This window comes from Sorghum bicolor, chromosome 4, assembly GCF_000003195.3.
Source record: "Sorghum bicolor cultivar BTx623 chromosome 4, Sorghum_bicolor_NCBIv3, whole genome shotgun sequence".
NCBI classification, from domain to species: Eukaryota; Viridiplantae; Streptophyta; class Magnoliopsida; order Poales; family Poaceae; genus Sorghum; species Sorghum bicolor.
Genome location: NC_012873.2, coordinates 61,645,280 through 61,660,246, shown reverse-complemented (window position 1 = coordinate 61,660,246; position 14,967 = coordinate 61,645,280). Strand labels below are relative to the sequence as shown.

The 14,967-nt window shown below is 46.7% G+C and overlaps 1 protein-coding gene across 1 annotated transcript; it reads left to right on the top strand.

The window, feature by feature from the left end:
* LOC110434566 lies at window positions 8,859-14,744 on the top strand. The gene is made up of 6 exons (XM_021458836.1): window positions 8,859-9,043; window positions 9,292-9,410; window positions 12,742-13,247; window positions 13,330-13,500; window positions 13,710-13,827; window positions 14,316-14,744. Exons 1-6 carry the CDS (start codon window positions 8,969-8,971, stop codon window positions 14,353-14,355), a joined length of 1,029 nt encoding a protein of 342 aa, XP_021314511.1. The 5' UTR covers window positions 8,859-8,968; the 3' UTR covers window positions 14,356-14,744.

Below are 14,967 nucleotides of genomic sequence, written 5' to 3'. Positions count from 1 at the left end.
GGATGGGTGGGCACTTATGCTGATGTCGTCAATCTCTTTGTTGGACCTCTTCCTGAACCAGTAGCAACGCACGCTGTCCGATTCGAAGCCCCTCGCCACAGCGTCACCGCTTCTCCGCGCCGCCATAGCCCTGCGCCACCTACTCCGGGCCGCCGCATCACCGCAGCTCAGTGCCGCCGCAATCCCGCACCGTTGCTCCGTGTCGCCGCAACCTCGCTCGCTATTCCGCATCGCCACTACTCCACGATGCAAGCAGCCACCGTGCCGCCATAACCCCACACTGTTGCTGCTCCATTTTGGGAATTTGAGGAGAGAGGGAGGACATGGTGGGCAGTGGTGGATGGTGAGGTTGAGCGACTCATGGAGGATCATCGGGAGGTAGGAGACAGAGGGAGGGTGTGTGAAAGGTCCTAATATGGCTAGAGGGGGGGTGAATAGCCTATTTAAAAATTCTACAAACTCACTAGAGCAAGAGGTTAGTAAATAACAAAGCGAAGCTTTTTGCTCTAGCTCTAATGGGGTGTTTGCAAGCCACCTATCCAACAATTCTAGTTGATATAATCACTAGGCACACAAGAGCTATGTCACTACTTACACTAGAAAGCTACCTAAAGTTTCTATACAAGTAAGTAAGCTACTCTAGTTTGCGGGAATGTAAAAGAGATGGTTTGAACTTTATACCACCGCGTAGAGGGGATGAACCAATCAATAATATGAAGTCCAATCACCGAGAGAAATCCAATGAACAATCACAATTTTTCTCCCGAGGTTCACGTGCTTGCCAGCACGCTACGTCCCCGTTGTGTCGACCAACACTTGGTGGTTCGGTGGCTAAGAGGTGTAGCACGAACCTCGTCCTCACTAGGATACCACAAGAACCTACCCACAAGTGAGGTAGATCAATGACACGAGCAATCCACTAATGTTGCCTTTGGCACTCCGCCGAGGTAGGCACAAACCTCTCACAATCACCGGGAGATGGCCACAAACAATCACCAACTCGTGCCAATCCTCCTCCGCTACTCCAAGCCGTCTAGGTGGCGGCAACCACCAAGAGTAACAAGAAAACCGCAGCTAGAACGATCCCCAAGTGCCACTAGATGCAATCACTCAAGCAAATGCACTTGGAATCACTCCCAATCTCACAAAGATGTTTAATCTATGAAGGAGATGAGTGGGAGGTGTTTGCTTAGGCTCACAAGGATGTCAAGTATGCTAGAATGCCAAGAGAGTGAGCACCAAGCCGGCCAAACACGTATTTATAGCCCCTCAAACAAATAGAGCCGTTGGCTCTTTCTCTGGGCAAAACTCGGGGTCACCGGACGCTCTTAAAGGGGCACCGGACGCTCAACACCAGCGTCCGGTGCTCCAACGTCAGCCGCGTGTCAGAGTCTAACGGTAACCTGCAGAGCACCGGACGCTTGAGCAAGTTAGCACCGGACGCGTCCGGTGCACACCGGACTCATGCGCAGAGAGCTCCGCAAACTCGCACGCTCACCGGACGCAAGCCACCGGACGCACCCTCAGCGTCCGGTGCTCACTGGACCCATGCGCAGAGAGGGTCACAAAATGCCCGCACACCGGACGCTAACCACCGGACGCTCAAGCCAGCGTCCGGTGCCTTACCCTAGCTGGGCCAGGCACTGTTTGCACCGGACGCTCAGACTCAGTGTCCGGTGCTCCAGAAGCCAGCGTCCGGTGTGTGTTTTCTCAGCGAGAAACACTCCCGCGACTTCTCCAAATTTCCCACCGGCGCAATAGAAAATATGCACTTCATTTTCTCGAAAAGCGCCGAATCGCGCCTCGCAAGCTCGGCGGGAGGGAGAGAGGAACCCATCCTCTCTCTACCTTTCAAACTCCACCTTCTTCTCAAAGTGTGCCAACACCACAACGTTTAAACCAACAAGTGCACGTGTGTTAGCTTTTTCACAAACATTTTCTTCGAAGGAGTTAAGTTAGCTCACTAGGTTCTAAATGCATGCACATGAACAATGACACCTAGTGGCACTTGACAACCGCTTAGCCAAAGAATTCCCCTCTTTATAGTACGGCTATCTATCCTAAATGTGATCACACCCTCTATGGTGTCTTGATCACCAAAACCAAAACCCTAAGCAATACCTTTGCCTTGATCTCCAAAGGGTTTTGTTTTTCTCTTTCTTCTTTTCCAAGTTGAGCACTTGATCATCTTGTGGTCATCACCATCATCACCATGATTATCACTTGCTCCATCACTTGGCATGTACCAACCTTATTAAGTCTACATACACTTAGCATAGAGGTTAGTACTAGGGTTTCATCAATTATCCAAAACCAAACTAGGGCTTTCAGTGTGTCAACTACAGATGGAAGGACCGAGAAGTGTGCGACTGTGGGCTGTGGGAGACTGGGAGGAGTATTGGGCTAGGGTTTGCCTTCGTTCTTATATACTCCAATGCTGGTACCGGGCTGGAATGGGCCTTAATAACCAGTACTGGTATGTGTCTATGACTTAGTGACATTCTTATAATTTGTCACGAAAAATCCGTCACGGATTAAAGGATTTCTTGTAGTGCTCGCGTCCGGTGACCGTGCGAGTTTGCGGATCTCTCTGCGCACGGGTCCGGTGTGCACCGGACGCGTCCGGTGTGACGCAGTAGAGCGTCCGGTGGTGCTGTGCAGGCGTGCGTGCGCAGTAGCCGTTGGCGGCAACAGTCGAGTTCAAATGGCTAGTGACACGTGGCGAACGCCTGAGCACCGGACGTTGGGGGTTGAGCGTCCGGTGGCTCCCTATGAGCGTCCGGTGCCCTCGTGTTTTGCCCAGTGAAGGGGCAACGGCTAGTTTAGCCCTTGGGGCTATAAATAGAAGTGGTGGCCGGCCTTGGCTAGTGCTGAACACCCTTGGGACTTAGTGTCCATGCTTGGGGAGTGCTAGTGAAGCCTCTAACTCACATATGCTTGATAGTGATTATCTGATTGTGTGAGTGAGCGATTCTAGTGCGTTGCATTGAGAGATTGCATCGAGTGGCACTAGGTGTTCGTGTTGCAAGCCGGTGGTGCTTGTTACTCTTGGAGGTTGCCACCTCCTAGACGGCTTGGTGGCTTGTGACTCCGTCGAAGCACGCAAGGAGATTGTGCGGTGCTCCGGAGAAGAGATTGTGAGGGGTACGGTGCTCACCATGCGGGGATCGCGAAGAGCAACTCTAGTTGAGCGAGACGTGAAGAGCAACAAGTGGTTCGCCCAGGTCAAGTGCTAGAGCTTGTGGTAAGCACTCCACGTGGGAGAGTGTGACTTGCAGGTCACCACTAGCAAGAGGACCGGTGGCAACCTTGGAGCTTGTCTCAACGGGGACGTAGCTTGGTGGCAACCAAGTGAACCTCGGGAGAAAATCATCGTGTCAACATTGTTCTTCTTGGTTTGCAAGTCCCTAACACAAGCTTGTTCTTACATTCATATACTTGTGCTTGTGTAGTTGCTCTTGTAATTAGTTAGCTTGTGTAGCTTGCTAGTTACCTTCTTGCTTGTGTAGCTAGAAGTAGTTCCCTTGCGTGACTAATTTGGTTTGCGTAACCTTGTTAGTCACATTGCTTAGTTTGTGTAGCTAAGTAAGTTGCGCTCTCTAATTTGGCATTAGTTGCCTTGTTATTGAGCTTGCTAGTGAGCTTAGGCTTTGTGCGCTTTGCCTCACTAGTTTGAGTAGGAGCTCCCCCGGTTTGCAAAGTACTAGTTGCATAGGTTTGTGTGACCTTGCTCCTAGAATTGATTAGATGAGCTCTTACTAAGGTAGCACATTGCTTGCTTGTTTAGGATCTTTTTAAGGTGCTAGAGAACTTAGATAGAGGGGTGTAGTCTTGGCTAGACCAATAGTTTTAATTCCGCATTTGTTTCGGTTAGCCGACGCAATAAGTTTTAGAAAGGACTATTCGTCCCCCCCTCTCTCTAGTCCGCCATCTCGACCCTTCAAGTTGTCACTTTAGAAGATTTATAGTTTTTACTAAAATATTATGATACATCTACTTTAACAGTATAATTGTAAGCACTTTTTTAAAAAAGATTGAAACACTACTACACGTAAGAATTTGTTAGAGCAAATTCAACAACTTGGGTTGTTAGGAGAGGCCGGTGCAAATGAAAGATGGTCCTTTTAAATTTAGAGTAAACACTACTAGTTATTAGGGTTAAGTATTAATACCCTTTTGAGTTTAGGCAAGGCCACCCGTGGCTCCTATATCTCACTCAACCTCGATCGAAGTCCTTTCCCATCCCCTTCTAAGATTTTAACCCATGAGCATAGGGTATAGGAACACTCTCTGTTCTAAAAATAAGGGCACTTTTAGGATTCTCGGAGGATATCAATGTTATTTAAAAATTGCATTTTATCTCTATCAGAAGCTATTTCATCGTGTGATGATGATGCTTTATTAGAAGTAGAGAAAGAACATATCATAACTAGGTGAACAATATTTAGAAGTGTACTTAAAGCAACCACAATGTTGTTCAAAAGCAGTCCTTACGTAGGCATTAGAATAATTTACACCAGCTACCTGAAACATTGTGAGACTAATCCATAGAACAGTATGTTACTCCCTTCGTCCATTAGTCTCCTTCGTTTAAGCCTTGTGCCTAGAGACTAAGGAGCACAAATAACCCACGTCTTTGCAATAAATTTTAGTGATTTAATTAATTCAATTCGGCCAGGATAGCCTAGGTTCTCCATGGAGACATGCGCATGTAATCAAGGAACAACCGACACGCATGTGAGACACAACTATAATTACAACAGCCACCTCAAAACGATGGAGACTATTGATTTTTTTGCTTAGACGACTGAGATAAATGAACGGATGGAGTATTTTATTACTCCTCCCTCCCTCTCTCTCCCACCTTGTGTTAGCTGGTGGTTTTGATATGGATAATTTTATCTTCCTTGGAACCCATCTTAATTAAAGACTACTTAAACTATATATATTGTCTGAAGATAATAACAACTATGGACTGGTCATATGGTCCTATGTATGTATATATTATTTAGTCTATATACATCATGGTTGCTTTTATTCTAGAACAAATTTCAAATGATAGATGCAAGTACACTTATTTTTTTGGACTTGAGGGAGTACGTCCATGGACTAGTGCAAGTACACATGTAGCAATATTGCAACAATAATACTTGTACTACTACGCATGTAGCAGCAGGCGCATGTCAATTTGGTCATTTAGGGAACACCCCTAGTGCATGAAATGGAGGATGCGTGCATGCAATTGTCTGCGTCAATCAATAAAGAAAGAAGAGGAGGAGGCGAGAGCTGGAATTGAAGTAAAATCTAGGAGGACGATCGACGAGGTGAGGGAGGTTGGGACGACGTCGGCCCTGCGTGCATGCTGGCATGGCATGCAGCTGTGATGGCTGCATCGATCGCTGGTGGCCACGCGTGGCCGGCCCGATGGATGGACGTCGCCTGCTGTGATATATCGACCGACCGACTGAAGTGACCTCTCTTGGAAAGCCTTGATAGAACCACCACCGTTTACCCTCGTTCACTAGCTTCCTACCTCTAGCTGCCTACTTTTGTTTCCTAGCTTCCCTGGCCCGGCCCTCTCCGATCCATGGAAGATATACCCGAGCCCCTGCTCCTCCGATCGATCCTCCTCCCGTTTTTTTACCATTCCGAAACTACAGTAGGACGTGCAGTCTACCACTGGAGAAATGATCGAGAGTACGTACTCCAGTATTATTAGTTATTATACCACCGAACCCGACCAGTCTGGCTTTCTTGTACGTATATTTGCGTCTGTATAGCTTGACTTGATCGTCTCTGGGGACTGGGGATCGGAGTTTACTTCAATTTTATTTCGCTCTAACACACGCACTAGCTACGAACATTAGCGACACGGTGGCCGGCCGGGAAGGACTGAAAGATGATGTAGAGCATGCATGCTTTCGTCTCGTACGCATGCAAGCGGTGGCCGGCAACCCGTACTACTGCAACTGCAAGGCAAGCAGCACAAGCAATGCAGCGTAGCGCGCGCGGAGTGCTCAGCTGGCGAGCTTGCGTGGTTGACCGCGTCGCGACTGCTCAGCCATGCATACAGAAACGAACAGGGAGAAGAATCCAGCCAGCCGTCGTCTGACCTGAGCGTCGCGTGATTTCCGCGGGATCCATGCATGCCCCGATCGATGCCCATGCCCGGCCGGCCGTGCATGCCAACTCGCGCATGCAAGCGCCAATGCAATGCAAGGGCCCCGGCCGGCCGCCTGCTCTCGGCCGGCCCGCGACGACACGACACGCACATGTGTACACGCGCAGTGCCGGCCTCGGCCGGCGCTAGTGCTAGCTAGTATAGCCCTAGTACGGGTACGGGCGGCCCCTGCTAGCTGCTGCTGCAGCGCAGCAGGTCTCGCCATGCATGCACTGCACTGGGGCTTGCCTTTCTCTCTCTCTCTCTCTGGTCAGCTCGCACGTACATGCATAGAGTAAGGAGTACGTACAATGCCATCCATACGTGTGTGTCCGTGAAGGGACGGGACCCGACGACCGGACCGGACCGGACCGGACCACGCCACTTGCTGCACTGCTCCGTTGCCTGCTTGCTCCGCCAGCGTTCGAATTCGCACTGACTTTGAAGCATGCATTGCATCAAAAGCTACCACCGCTAGGTAGCGTTTTACTTTTGCGCTCGCAGACGCACCACGTGGTCTCATCAGTCTGTACTCGTGCGACCAAGCAGTCGCTCGGTCAGTCGGGGGCTGCATGGACTCGATCGCCCATGCCCATGCCATGCATGCCTCCTCCACATATCATGCACTGTCATGGCAGCAAGAATTTTGATTACGTAGTTTGGCAAAAAAAAGAAACCCCGGATAAGTACCATACTGCACATTGTAGACCAACCCAGCAAATTAAATTGAGGTGGTAGCATGCAGCTACAGCAGCTGGCGGTTCTTCTTTTTCGACCTGTTGGCGGTGAGAAGCAGAAGCAGCTCAGCTCAACTGCATGCTCATCATCCTCCTCAAGCATGCATGCAGTCAAGGAATCTGTGGGCGACGACGGGCGGGCGGTTGGCTCAGACTGCACGCGGACCGAGGAGGAGGAGGAGGAGGAGAAAGGCTTTGGGCAGAGGAAATACTACTTGTGGCACACAGAAGAGGAGAAGTGGGGGGAAATGAATGATGAGGCACTCCATTACGCTATGATTGGGGGGCGCCCCAAGGAGAAGCAACAAGGGATCGAGTACCAGCAGCAGCCGCTGGCTGGCTGGCTGCACCGGCTAGTAGTACACAGTAGCCTGCCTGCTACCTGCTAGGGGCAGCATGCACCACCGCCGCAGCAGGGCGCAGACGCAACAGTGTGGCCGGCGACGGAGGACGGGAGAGGACGCTCCGGTCTGAGGTCTCATCACGTCAAGCGAGCGGGCGCTGTGGGATGGGAGCGGGCCCTGTGGCCTCGATCGCGGCAATTGAAAGGCAGCAGCGGCAGCAGCAGGATGCGGCAGCGTCGGCGCCCAATGCGGATACGACCGATCCCTCCGTCCTCCGCCCTGACGGCGACCAGACGTGCGTGCATGCTGCGTCCACCCGCCCGGCATTCAAGGCCTTCTTTTCTGCTCTCATGCATCTGTGCCCCATACTCCCCCCACACACTTGAACTTTTTGCAGTAGAGTAGAAAATCTTCTTCTGCTTTTCCCATCCCAGGCTCAGGCCTTGTTTACTTCTGAAAATTGAAAATTTTTTGATACTGTAGCATTTTCGTTTGTTTGTGACAAATATTATCCAATCATAGACTAACTAGGATGAAAAGATTCGTCTCGTGATTTACAGCTAAACTGTCTAATTAGTTTATGTTTTCGTCTATATTTAATGTTTCATGCATGTGCCACAAGATTCGATGTGACGGGGAATCTTGAAAATTTTTTATTTTCAGCGTGAACTAAACAAGGCCTCAAACATGCAAATGCTACCAAGATGAGATCATGTACTCGTAAGCTTTGGACAATGCAAATATGCAATGCTTCCACGAAGAAACAGGGGCCTTGTTTAGATACAAAACATTTTTGGATTTTGACATTGTAACATTTTTGTTTTTATTTAACAAATATTGTCCAATTAAAAAGTAACTAGACTTCAAAAATTTATCTTGTGATTTACAGGTTAATTGTGTAATTAATTTTTATTTTCATTTATATTTAATGCTCTATTACATGTGCCGAAAGATTCGATGTGACCAAAAATCTTGATTTTTTTTTGTTTTTGGTATGAACTAAAAAGACCCAGAAGATAATAAACACAGTAAGCAACGCGTGACGTGAGGCTGAGCAACTGACTAACCATCATCCTCACTGTTTGGAAACTGATCGCCGCCCATTTCCGGCACTGATGTACGGACGCCCGTGCTCGCATGCATGCAGCCATGATGCACGAGAGGAACAAGGAAGCCAACAGGCCATGGATGATGATGCATGGATGTGACGTGACCTTCCTCTTTTTCTCGCGCGCCACCATGACACGACGCGTTGCTCCGTCCCTTGGTTCTGCAAACAATATTCTTTTCTTCTTTTGCTTTTTTTTTTGGGGAAGGATTCTTTTCTTCTTTTTGCTGGTTCCGTCGGGACTCGTCACGAAGTCACTCACACTCACAAGGACACAGGAGCCACACAGGCCTCGCTCGGGTTATCAATGGCCCGTTGGGCCGTTTCGTGCAAAGGGCTGGTAACGTGATGGAGAAGGCCCAGGACCAATATGAACTCGATGGGCCGACGTGCTATGCTGGACCAACCGATGTGCCTCGTGATGGGCCGAAACATGGGCTGGCCTGCCGGGTGCGGACGGACGTGCGGTTCCTTTTCCTTTTCTGATGACTTTGGCGAATCGGGAATGCGCCTTTCCATTTCACTGCCCTCCCTCGAAAGGCGGCGCAGCCGAGGAACTGAGGAAGGAAGAGAAGCCCGCAGGCTCCGCTAGGGCGAGAGAGGTCGGCGCGATTCGGGGATGGGCAAGGGCGGCGAACTCTGGGACGATTCGGCGCTGGTCGACGCCTTCGACCGCGCCATGTGCACCTTCAAGGTATGCTTGCTTGTCTCCTCCGGCTTCTATGACTTCCGGGACAGCTGCCCCTCGCCCGCCGCCGCAGCTGCTAGGGTTTAGGGTTTTTGGGCGTTGAGAGGTGGCTGTCGGTTGCGTCGGTGGGTAGGCGCGGTGGGTGCTGGGGGTTCTGATTGGGGGTGGAGAGCGGAGATTTTACCTTATCGGCATCGTGTACCTTTTATTGCAAAATGTTATTTTGCATCGGGCTAATTTTTGATGATTGGCAGGAAATGCATTGCAAGAGCAAGCGAGCAGCGCCAAGTGAGGATGGGAAGACCGAACAAGCTGCTGCTACTGCTACTACTGCAGAAGAAGAGGAGCCCATTACTGCTGGAGCAGCGGATGGGTAAGTATCTGAGTATACTGACGTTTTTAGCTTAGGATCATGCTCGTGCGTTGCAATGGGAACAAAATAATATCATGATAACTTAAGTTTAGATGTGTGTTACTATTATACTCATGTACTATAATGGCAACCACAATGCATGGCAAGCTCAGTGCACTGTTCTTGTTCGAAGTGTCATAACCCAAGACGGTCAGCATGTGCTTGCCAAATATATCAAGATTGTTGAATGAATTTCGCTTCTTTCAAAATGAGAATTTTATCTATTCCCACTAAACCAATCTAATCACATAGGTACATTCTCAGGAAAGTGAACTGCTTTTCATCTCCCTACTTTTGACAGTAAAAGCTCCATAGGTATACTGAACATAGCCATACCAAAATATTAAAAAAATACCTTAGTTGCAATATCATTATATTGAGCACAAAATTTATTCTACATCTGATTTTTGTAGTTGCTTTGGCAGCTGGTTGTGCTAACTGCTCAGCATCAAGCATCACCGTGTCAATGCCAATCATTGACTCATCATGTAGAGATACAAATGTAAGCCATGCCAATAAAATTGCAACAATTCAGGCCATCATATTGACACTGTAGCCCATATCACGAAAATACTCAGCAATTGTAATTTGTAAGGGAATAATTTGACTGTTAATAGAAACTCTACACTGAATAGCGACAAGCAGGATACAACTGCCAAGCTGATCTCAATAAAAATTGTTGTTCTTACAAAAGTTCACTGAAAAAGAAATATAAAAAAAAATCGACACGAACCTGAAAGCAAACATTGCATTTGCTACACAAACATTGCTTGTTCGTGCTAAGAAAAAAAAGAAAAACAAATCATTGTTACTAACCCTTAACAACAAAATTGGTTTTACACTGATCATTCTATCCCATTTTTGCTTTTGTTTGAACCACTAAATTTGTGCAAATCTAAATTTAATTTTCCCACATTTTTAAGAGCTATTCATAAGCGCCAGAGGTCCATTTAAGGAAGCAGATTGAGCAACAAACATATGTTGCATACTCTGGAAGCAAAGAAAATGAAATAGTTTTCATGGTCAAGAAGAAGGCAACAAACTTTATCTTTGTAGAAATCCATGAAGAATCCATCCTTTGGGTTCTCAACAGGGGCAAAATGCTCAATGCTCAAAGGACCTAGTCATCTTACCTTTCGTTTAAGTAATTAGTATTTGTTTTTAAACCCTTTGTTGGCAGTCTGCCTCCAAGGTGCTCCTGTAGGCACTACTTCCACATTCTCATAGTTCTCCTTATTAATATAAGTTTGCAGCCAGTCCACATTTTTCAAAAAAGAAAGAAAGAAGAAGTAGCTAATCTGGATCTTTCAAAAAAAAAAAAACTGAACACGCAAAATCATTCTGAGGTCCTAGGTTCTATATTGTACTTGTTCCAGAGTGGAACCCATTTCTATCGAAATCTGGAGTTTAAGAGAGCCCATTAAAAGTCAACATAGCAGCTCCATTATCAGACCTGCTGCCCCTTCTTGACCAATGAACAGCGGGGCACTATTCTACATGTAGCAAAGTAAAAGATTATAAAGTCAATAAACAGATGAGTTGTGACCTAGTTTTAATTGTCACAAGTTGGGGAAAAAAGACAAATTTTCAGTAAGCTAAGAAGCAAATACATCCTCAGTATTTTCAAACTTCACCGCTGAGATCTACAGAATAGCTAACTGATATTATAAGCTCAAAGATTTATTGCAAATTGGAAGAAGCAATGGTATACAACTGAGCTAGCAAAATTCACAGTTTGTCACATCAACATGGTTATCAATTTATCGTCAAACAATATTTCAGTGCTTAGCTGTTGCAGTGAGCAATCAAGAACAATAATAAACAAATTTCTGATTTTTCGCACTTAGATGGCTAAGGTTCCAAGACTATCGAAAAAAACATATCTAGAAAGCATCTGGGCTACAACATATACACTTGTAGATCAAAACTATAGACTGTATAACTGTAGCATCAATATACTTATTAGTAATTCCACAAAATTCCCTTAAACATTTTAATTTACAACTCCTAGAATTTACATATTCAATCAAGATTTTATAATCATAATGCTTAGGTACCTGATAACCCCCACGTAAGAAAGCTTCACATCTAGTATTCACCTCCCTAATACCACATCCAGATACGTATCAAATAGTTGTGTATAGAAACAACTTGGCTGGGAATACTATATGTGGGTAGCCTTGCTTCTACTCCTTGCCAATGTGCCAGTGCATGAAGAAAGTAAGGCTCTCAAGCCGGAAAGAAAAAGAGTGAACAGAATCAACTTACCGTGGGAAAGATGTTGGAGGTGTAGGAGATGAACATGCAGGTCTTGCCGATGACATCAATGGAGTAGATGTATAGATCTACTCTTCTCCTTGCTTCTCACGTGTTACGCCGCTGACTTTGAAGAATCTGTGTCGGCGGTGGTCTGCAGGGTGTACTGGAGGGCGCCCTATCTGAGGCGGGGGAGGCTGGAGAGGAACATTGGTGCGGTTGCCCGTGCCGTTGCTGGCGACACCATTGCTGACGAGGGAGGGAGCCATTGCATCAGCAGTGGTCGAAGGACCAGTGGAGGAGAGCTCGCAGACTAGGGTAATGAGGGCCTCCAGTTGGCTCTGTGAGCAGCGACAGAGTTTGCCCATTGTGACTGGTCCGTGCACAGAGCGCGGAGGAGAGGCAGCGGCGGTGGGATGGGAATCGAGGCCATCGTGCATGGAGAGAGGGTTGAGCGGCCAAATCTTTGCCCGGTCCCACCTGTCGGCGCAGGGTTTTTTTCAGCCAGGCGGAGCCATCGCGGGGGGCTGAGGCGAGCGAAGCCGGTGGACGATTGCTCTGCGAGTGTTTTAGTTGTAGAGATTCAGTGTGAACTAGTCTGTTTGCTTGTGCCTATGCTATCCAAAGCAAATGAGGTGTTTTACATGATTAGAATTGCATGATTGTTGGGACCGATACAAAACGGGTAGCCTGTTGAGAAATAGCTGGTTGCTGCTCACATATTTGTTTCACAACTGTTCTGTTTGGAATCGGATCTCACATTTTAATTGATGGGGACAGCTAAAGCTTTCGGATCTCACATTTTAATTGATGGGAGCAATCAATTACTTATGAAATTTGTAGAAACTTGAGCGTTACAGATTATTCTTTAAGGACATGTGTTATTTTGTCTACCTGATATTATCAATGATTTGGCCATGCTCATTTGTCCTTTATGTATCCAATTTTAAATTCTTATGCTATTGTCTTGGCGCTACATTCTTGGAAGACGTGATAGAGTTTAATTTCATTCCATTCATACATTTTAAATGTGCAGAGAGGAAGATGCCAACTGTGACAACACACCTTGTGGTCAGTCAGAGACACAGCAGCAGCCCTCTGAAGAAATGCTGACAGTTGAGCAAGCTCCTCTTCAAGAAACTGGTCCAGGCAAAGAGACACATGTTTCAGAGGCTAAAACGCTCTCCACAGATGCTAGTACTGATGCTGATGGAAATTTGAGCTCAAGCCAGCAAACTGGGGAGTACAATGAATTGCTGAGGCAATACTATGAGCTTGAGGAGAAGAGTCGGAACATTCTTGAGCAACTCCAACAAACAAACTATTGGAATTATCAAGCACCAGGATATGCTTCTACAACCCAACAGCAGCAAGTTCCTGTCTATAGTGCCACAGCACCAGATCCTTACTCTTCCACCTCTCAATCCTCATGCTGCAATTGGAATGTTCCCCTGGTATCAGTATCCTGCTGTTCAGCTGGCCAACCAAGTGGAGGTTCTTCTTGTATGCCACCTACTGCTGGCTGCAGCGTATCATTGACTTGTAGGTGCCTTAGTTTGTGCCTTCTTCATCTGTTCATATGTATTGTGCATTTGCCATTGCATGTAAATACAATCTTTTTCAGGTGATCAATGCCCAGGTGCAAGCACTGCATACCCTAGTGTTTCAAACTTCATGCAGGCCCCAACAAAGGTATCTACCAATGATGATCAAGTTGCTAAGGCCGCAATGATGACTGCTGAAGGTGCCTTTAATTTTATGAAAAGTACGATATCTGGACTGCCTGGAGCCCAAAGTAAGTAACTTCTTGTTTGAAGTAGTGGCGTTCTTCTGCAAATGTCTTAAAATATGTTTGCAAGAATAACTAGTTCTATGAATGTACTGCACATTACACATAAGAAGAAGCCAAAAACTCACATCCCTTGCAATACCAATTGTGTGAGCTTGTGTCAGGCAATGCACATATATACTTCGTCTCACTATCACTTTTTGTCATCAATATAGGAAACGAATCTGATACTGGAAAGGAGGAAAGCACGAGTATGGGCATGAACCCAAATCTTGATAGTGATCTTGCTGCTCTCTTGAATTCATGGTATGCTGCTGGGTTCTACACTTGCAGGTAATCCTTATCCCTTGAATGTTGGGTTTTCAGATTGCAGTGATGCCTTGTTCTTATGGGTCTCTGCAATAATTTCTTTATTTCTTTGCTAGCAATCATTCACACATCTCAGCACTTGTAGTTGTCCCAAGGGGGATGGTATGCATTCACTTGTCTCCATTATTATCCTATAAGGCAGCTCTTGCGGACTAATTTACCCTTATTATTGAATTGACTGATTTGCCTAAATTGGTTTGGAACGACCCAACTCGTAAAGTCCAGGTTTCGAAAACTGCATTGCACTTGTAAGAACATCTAAGAGTCTTTCTAAATTTCACGCTCTAAATCATCATTTGGAGAGTCATCTGCATAAAAATCGCTTTGTATATGTTTGCATTCTCCAACCTTTTTTTTCTCTCAAATAATATTCAGTATATGAGTACTTGATTCTTAATGCCTGTATATGACAATATGTGTTAGCATCATGAATCTGAAATGTCTGTTTACAGGTACCTCATGCTGCAATCTGCGAAAAATTCCAGACCTTAGTGTAGTAGTCTATGGCCGTCTTGAGATAGGTGTCTGAGAACAAGCAAGCTGAAGCATCACTGGGTGCCTGTGCGCCTTCAACTATGAATATTTTGCTGGAGTTGTGTCTGTATTATGTCATGCTGGTCACAGCTATTTCAAGCTAGACTTTCGGTATGTTCATATGTGAATCTGTTGACGTCAGGCAGCAAAATTGGGTAAAAGAGTTAACTGTTGCATTAACCTATCAGATATTCATCGTGTATATAGCGCTGCCATCTGTAATGGCAGGCTGTTTTCGGTAGGATGCCATTTGTGCTAACTCGAGTAGCGGCTGCTTATTCCCGTGGCGTTTGGCAGCTTCCATCCCCCGGTTGTTGATTGCAAGATTAAAGCAGTGCGGCCAGAAAGTTTTGGTGCGTGTGTGTTGTCCATGGCGCCATGTTGTGAATTCTTTTAAGCTGTAGCTGTTGTGATATTGCCTGCTGACCGGCCTGCCTGCCCCCGCGCGTCGTGATGTTTGGCGGTGGTGGTCGGTACACGGCACCTTTCTAAAGTCGTGGCATATCCCCGTGGGAATAATGCTCTAATACGTCGGTGTACGCCGTGCGCCGTTGACCCTGCTTATGCTTC

Coding starts and splice junctions, on each gene's coding strand:
- LOC110434566 (XM_021458836.1), top strand. CDS start 8,969: ATGGGCAAGGGCGGCGAACTCTGGGACGATTCGGCGCTGGTCGACGCC. Junction 13,248..13,329: donor CTGCAGCGTATCATTGACTT/GTAGGTGCCTTA, acceptor AATCTTTTTCAG/GTGATCAATGCCCAGGTGCA. Junction 13,501..13,709: donor TGGACTGCCTGGAGCCCAAA/GTAAGTAACTTC, acceptor TCATCAATATAG/GAAACGAATCTGATACTGGA.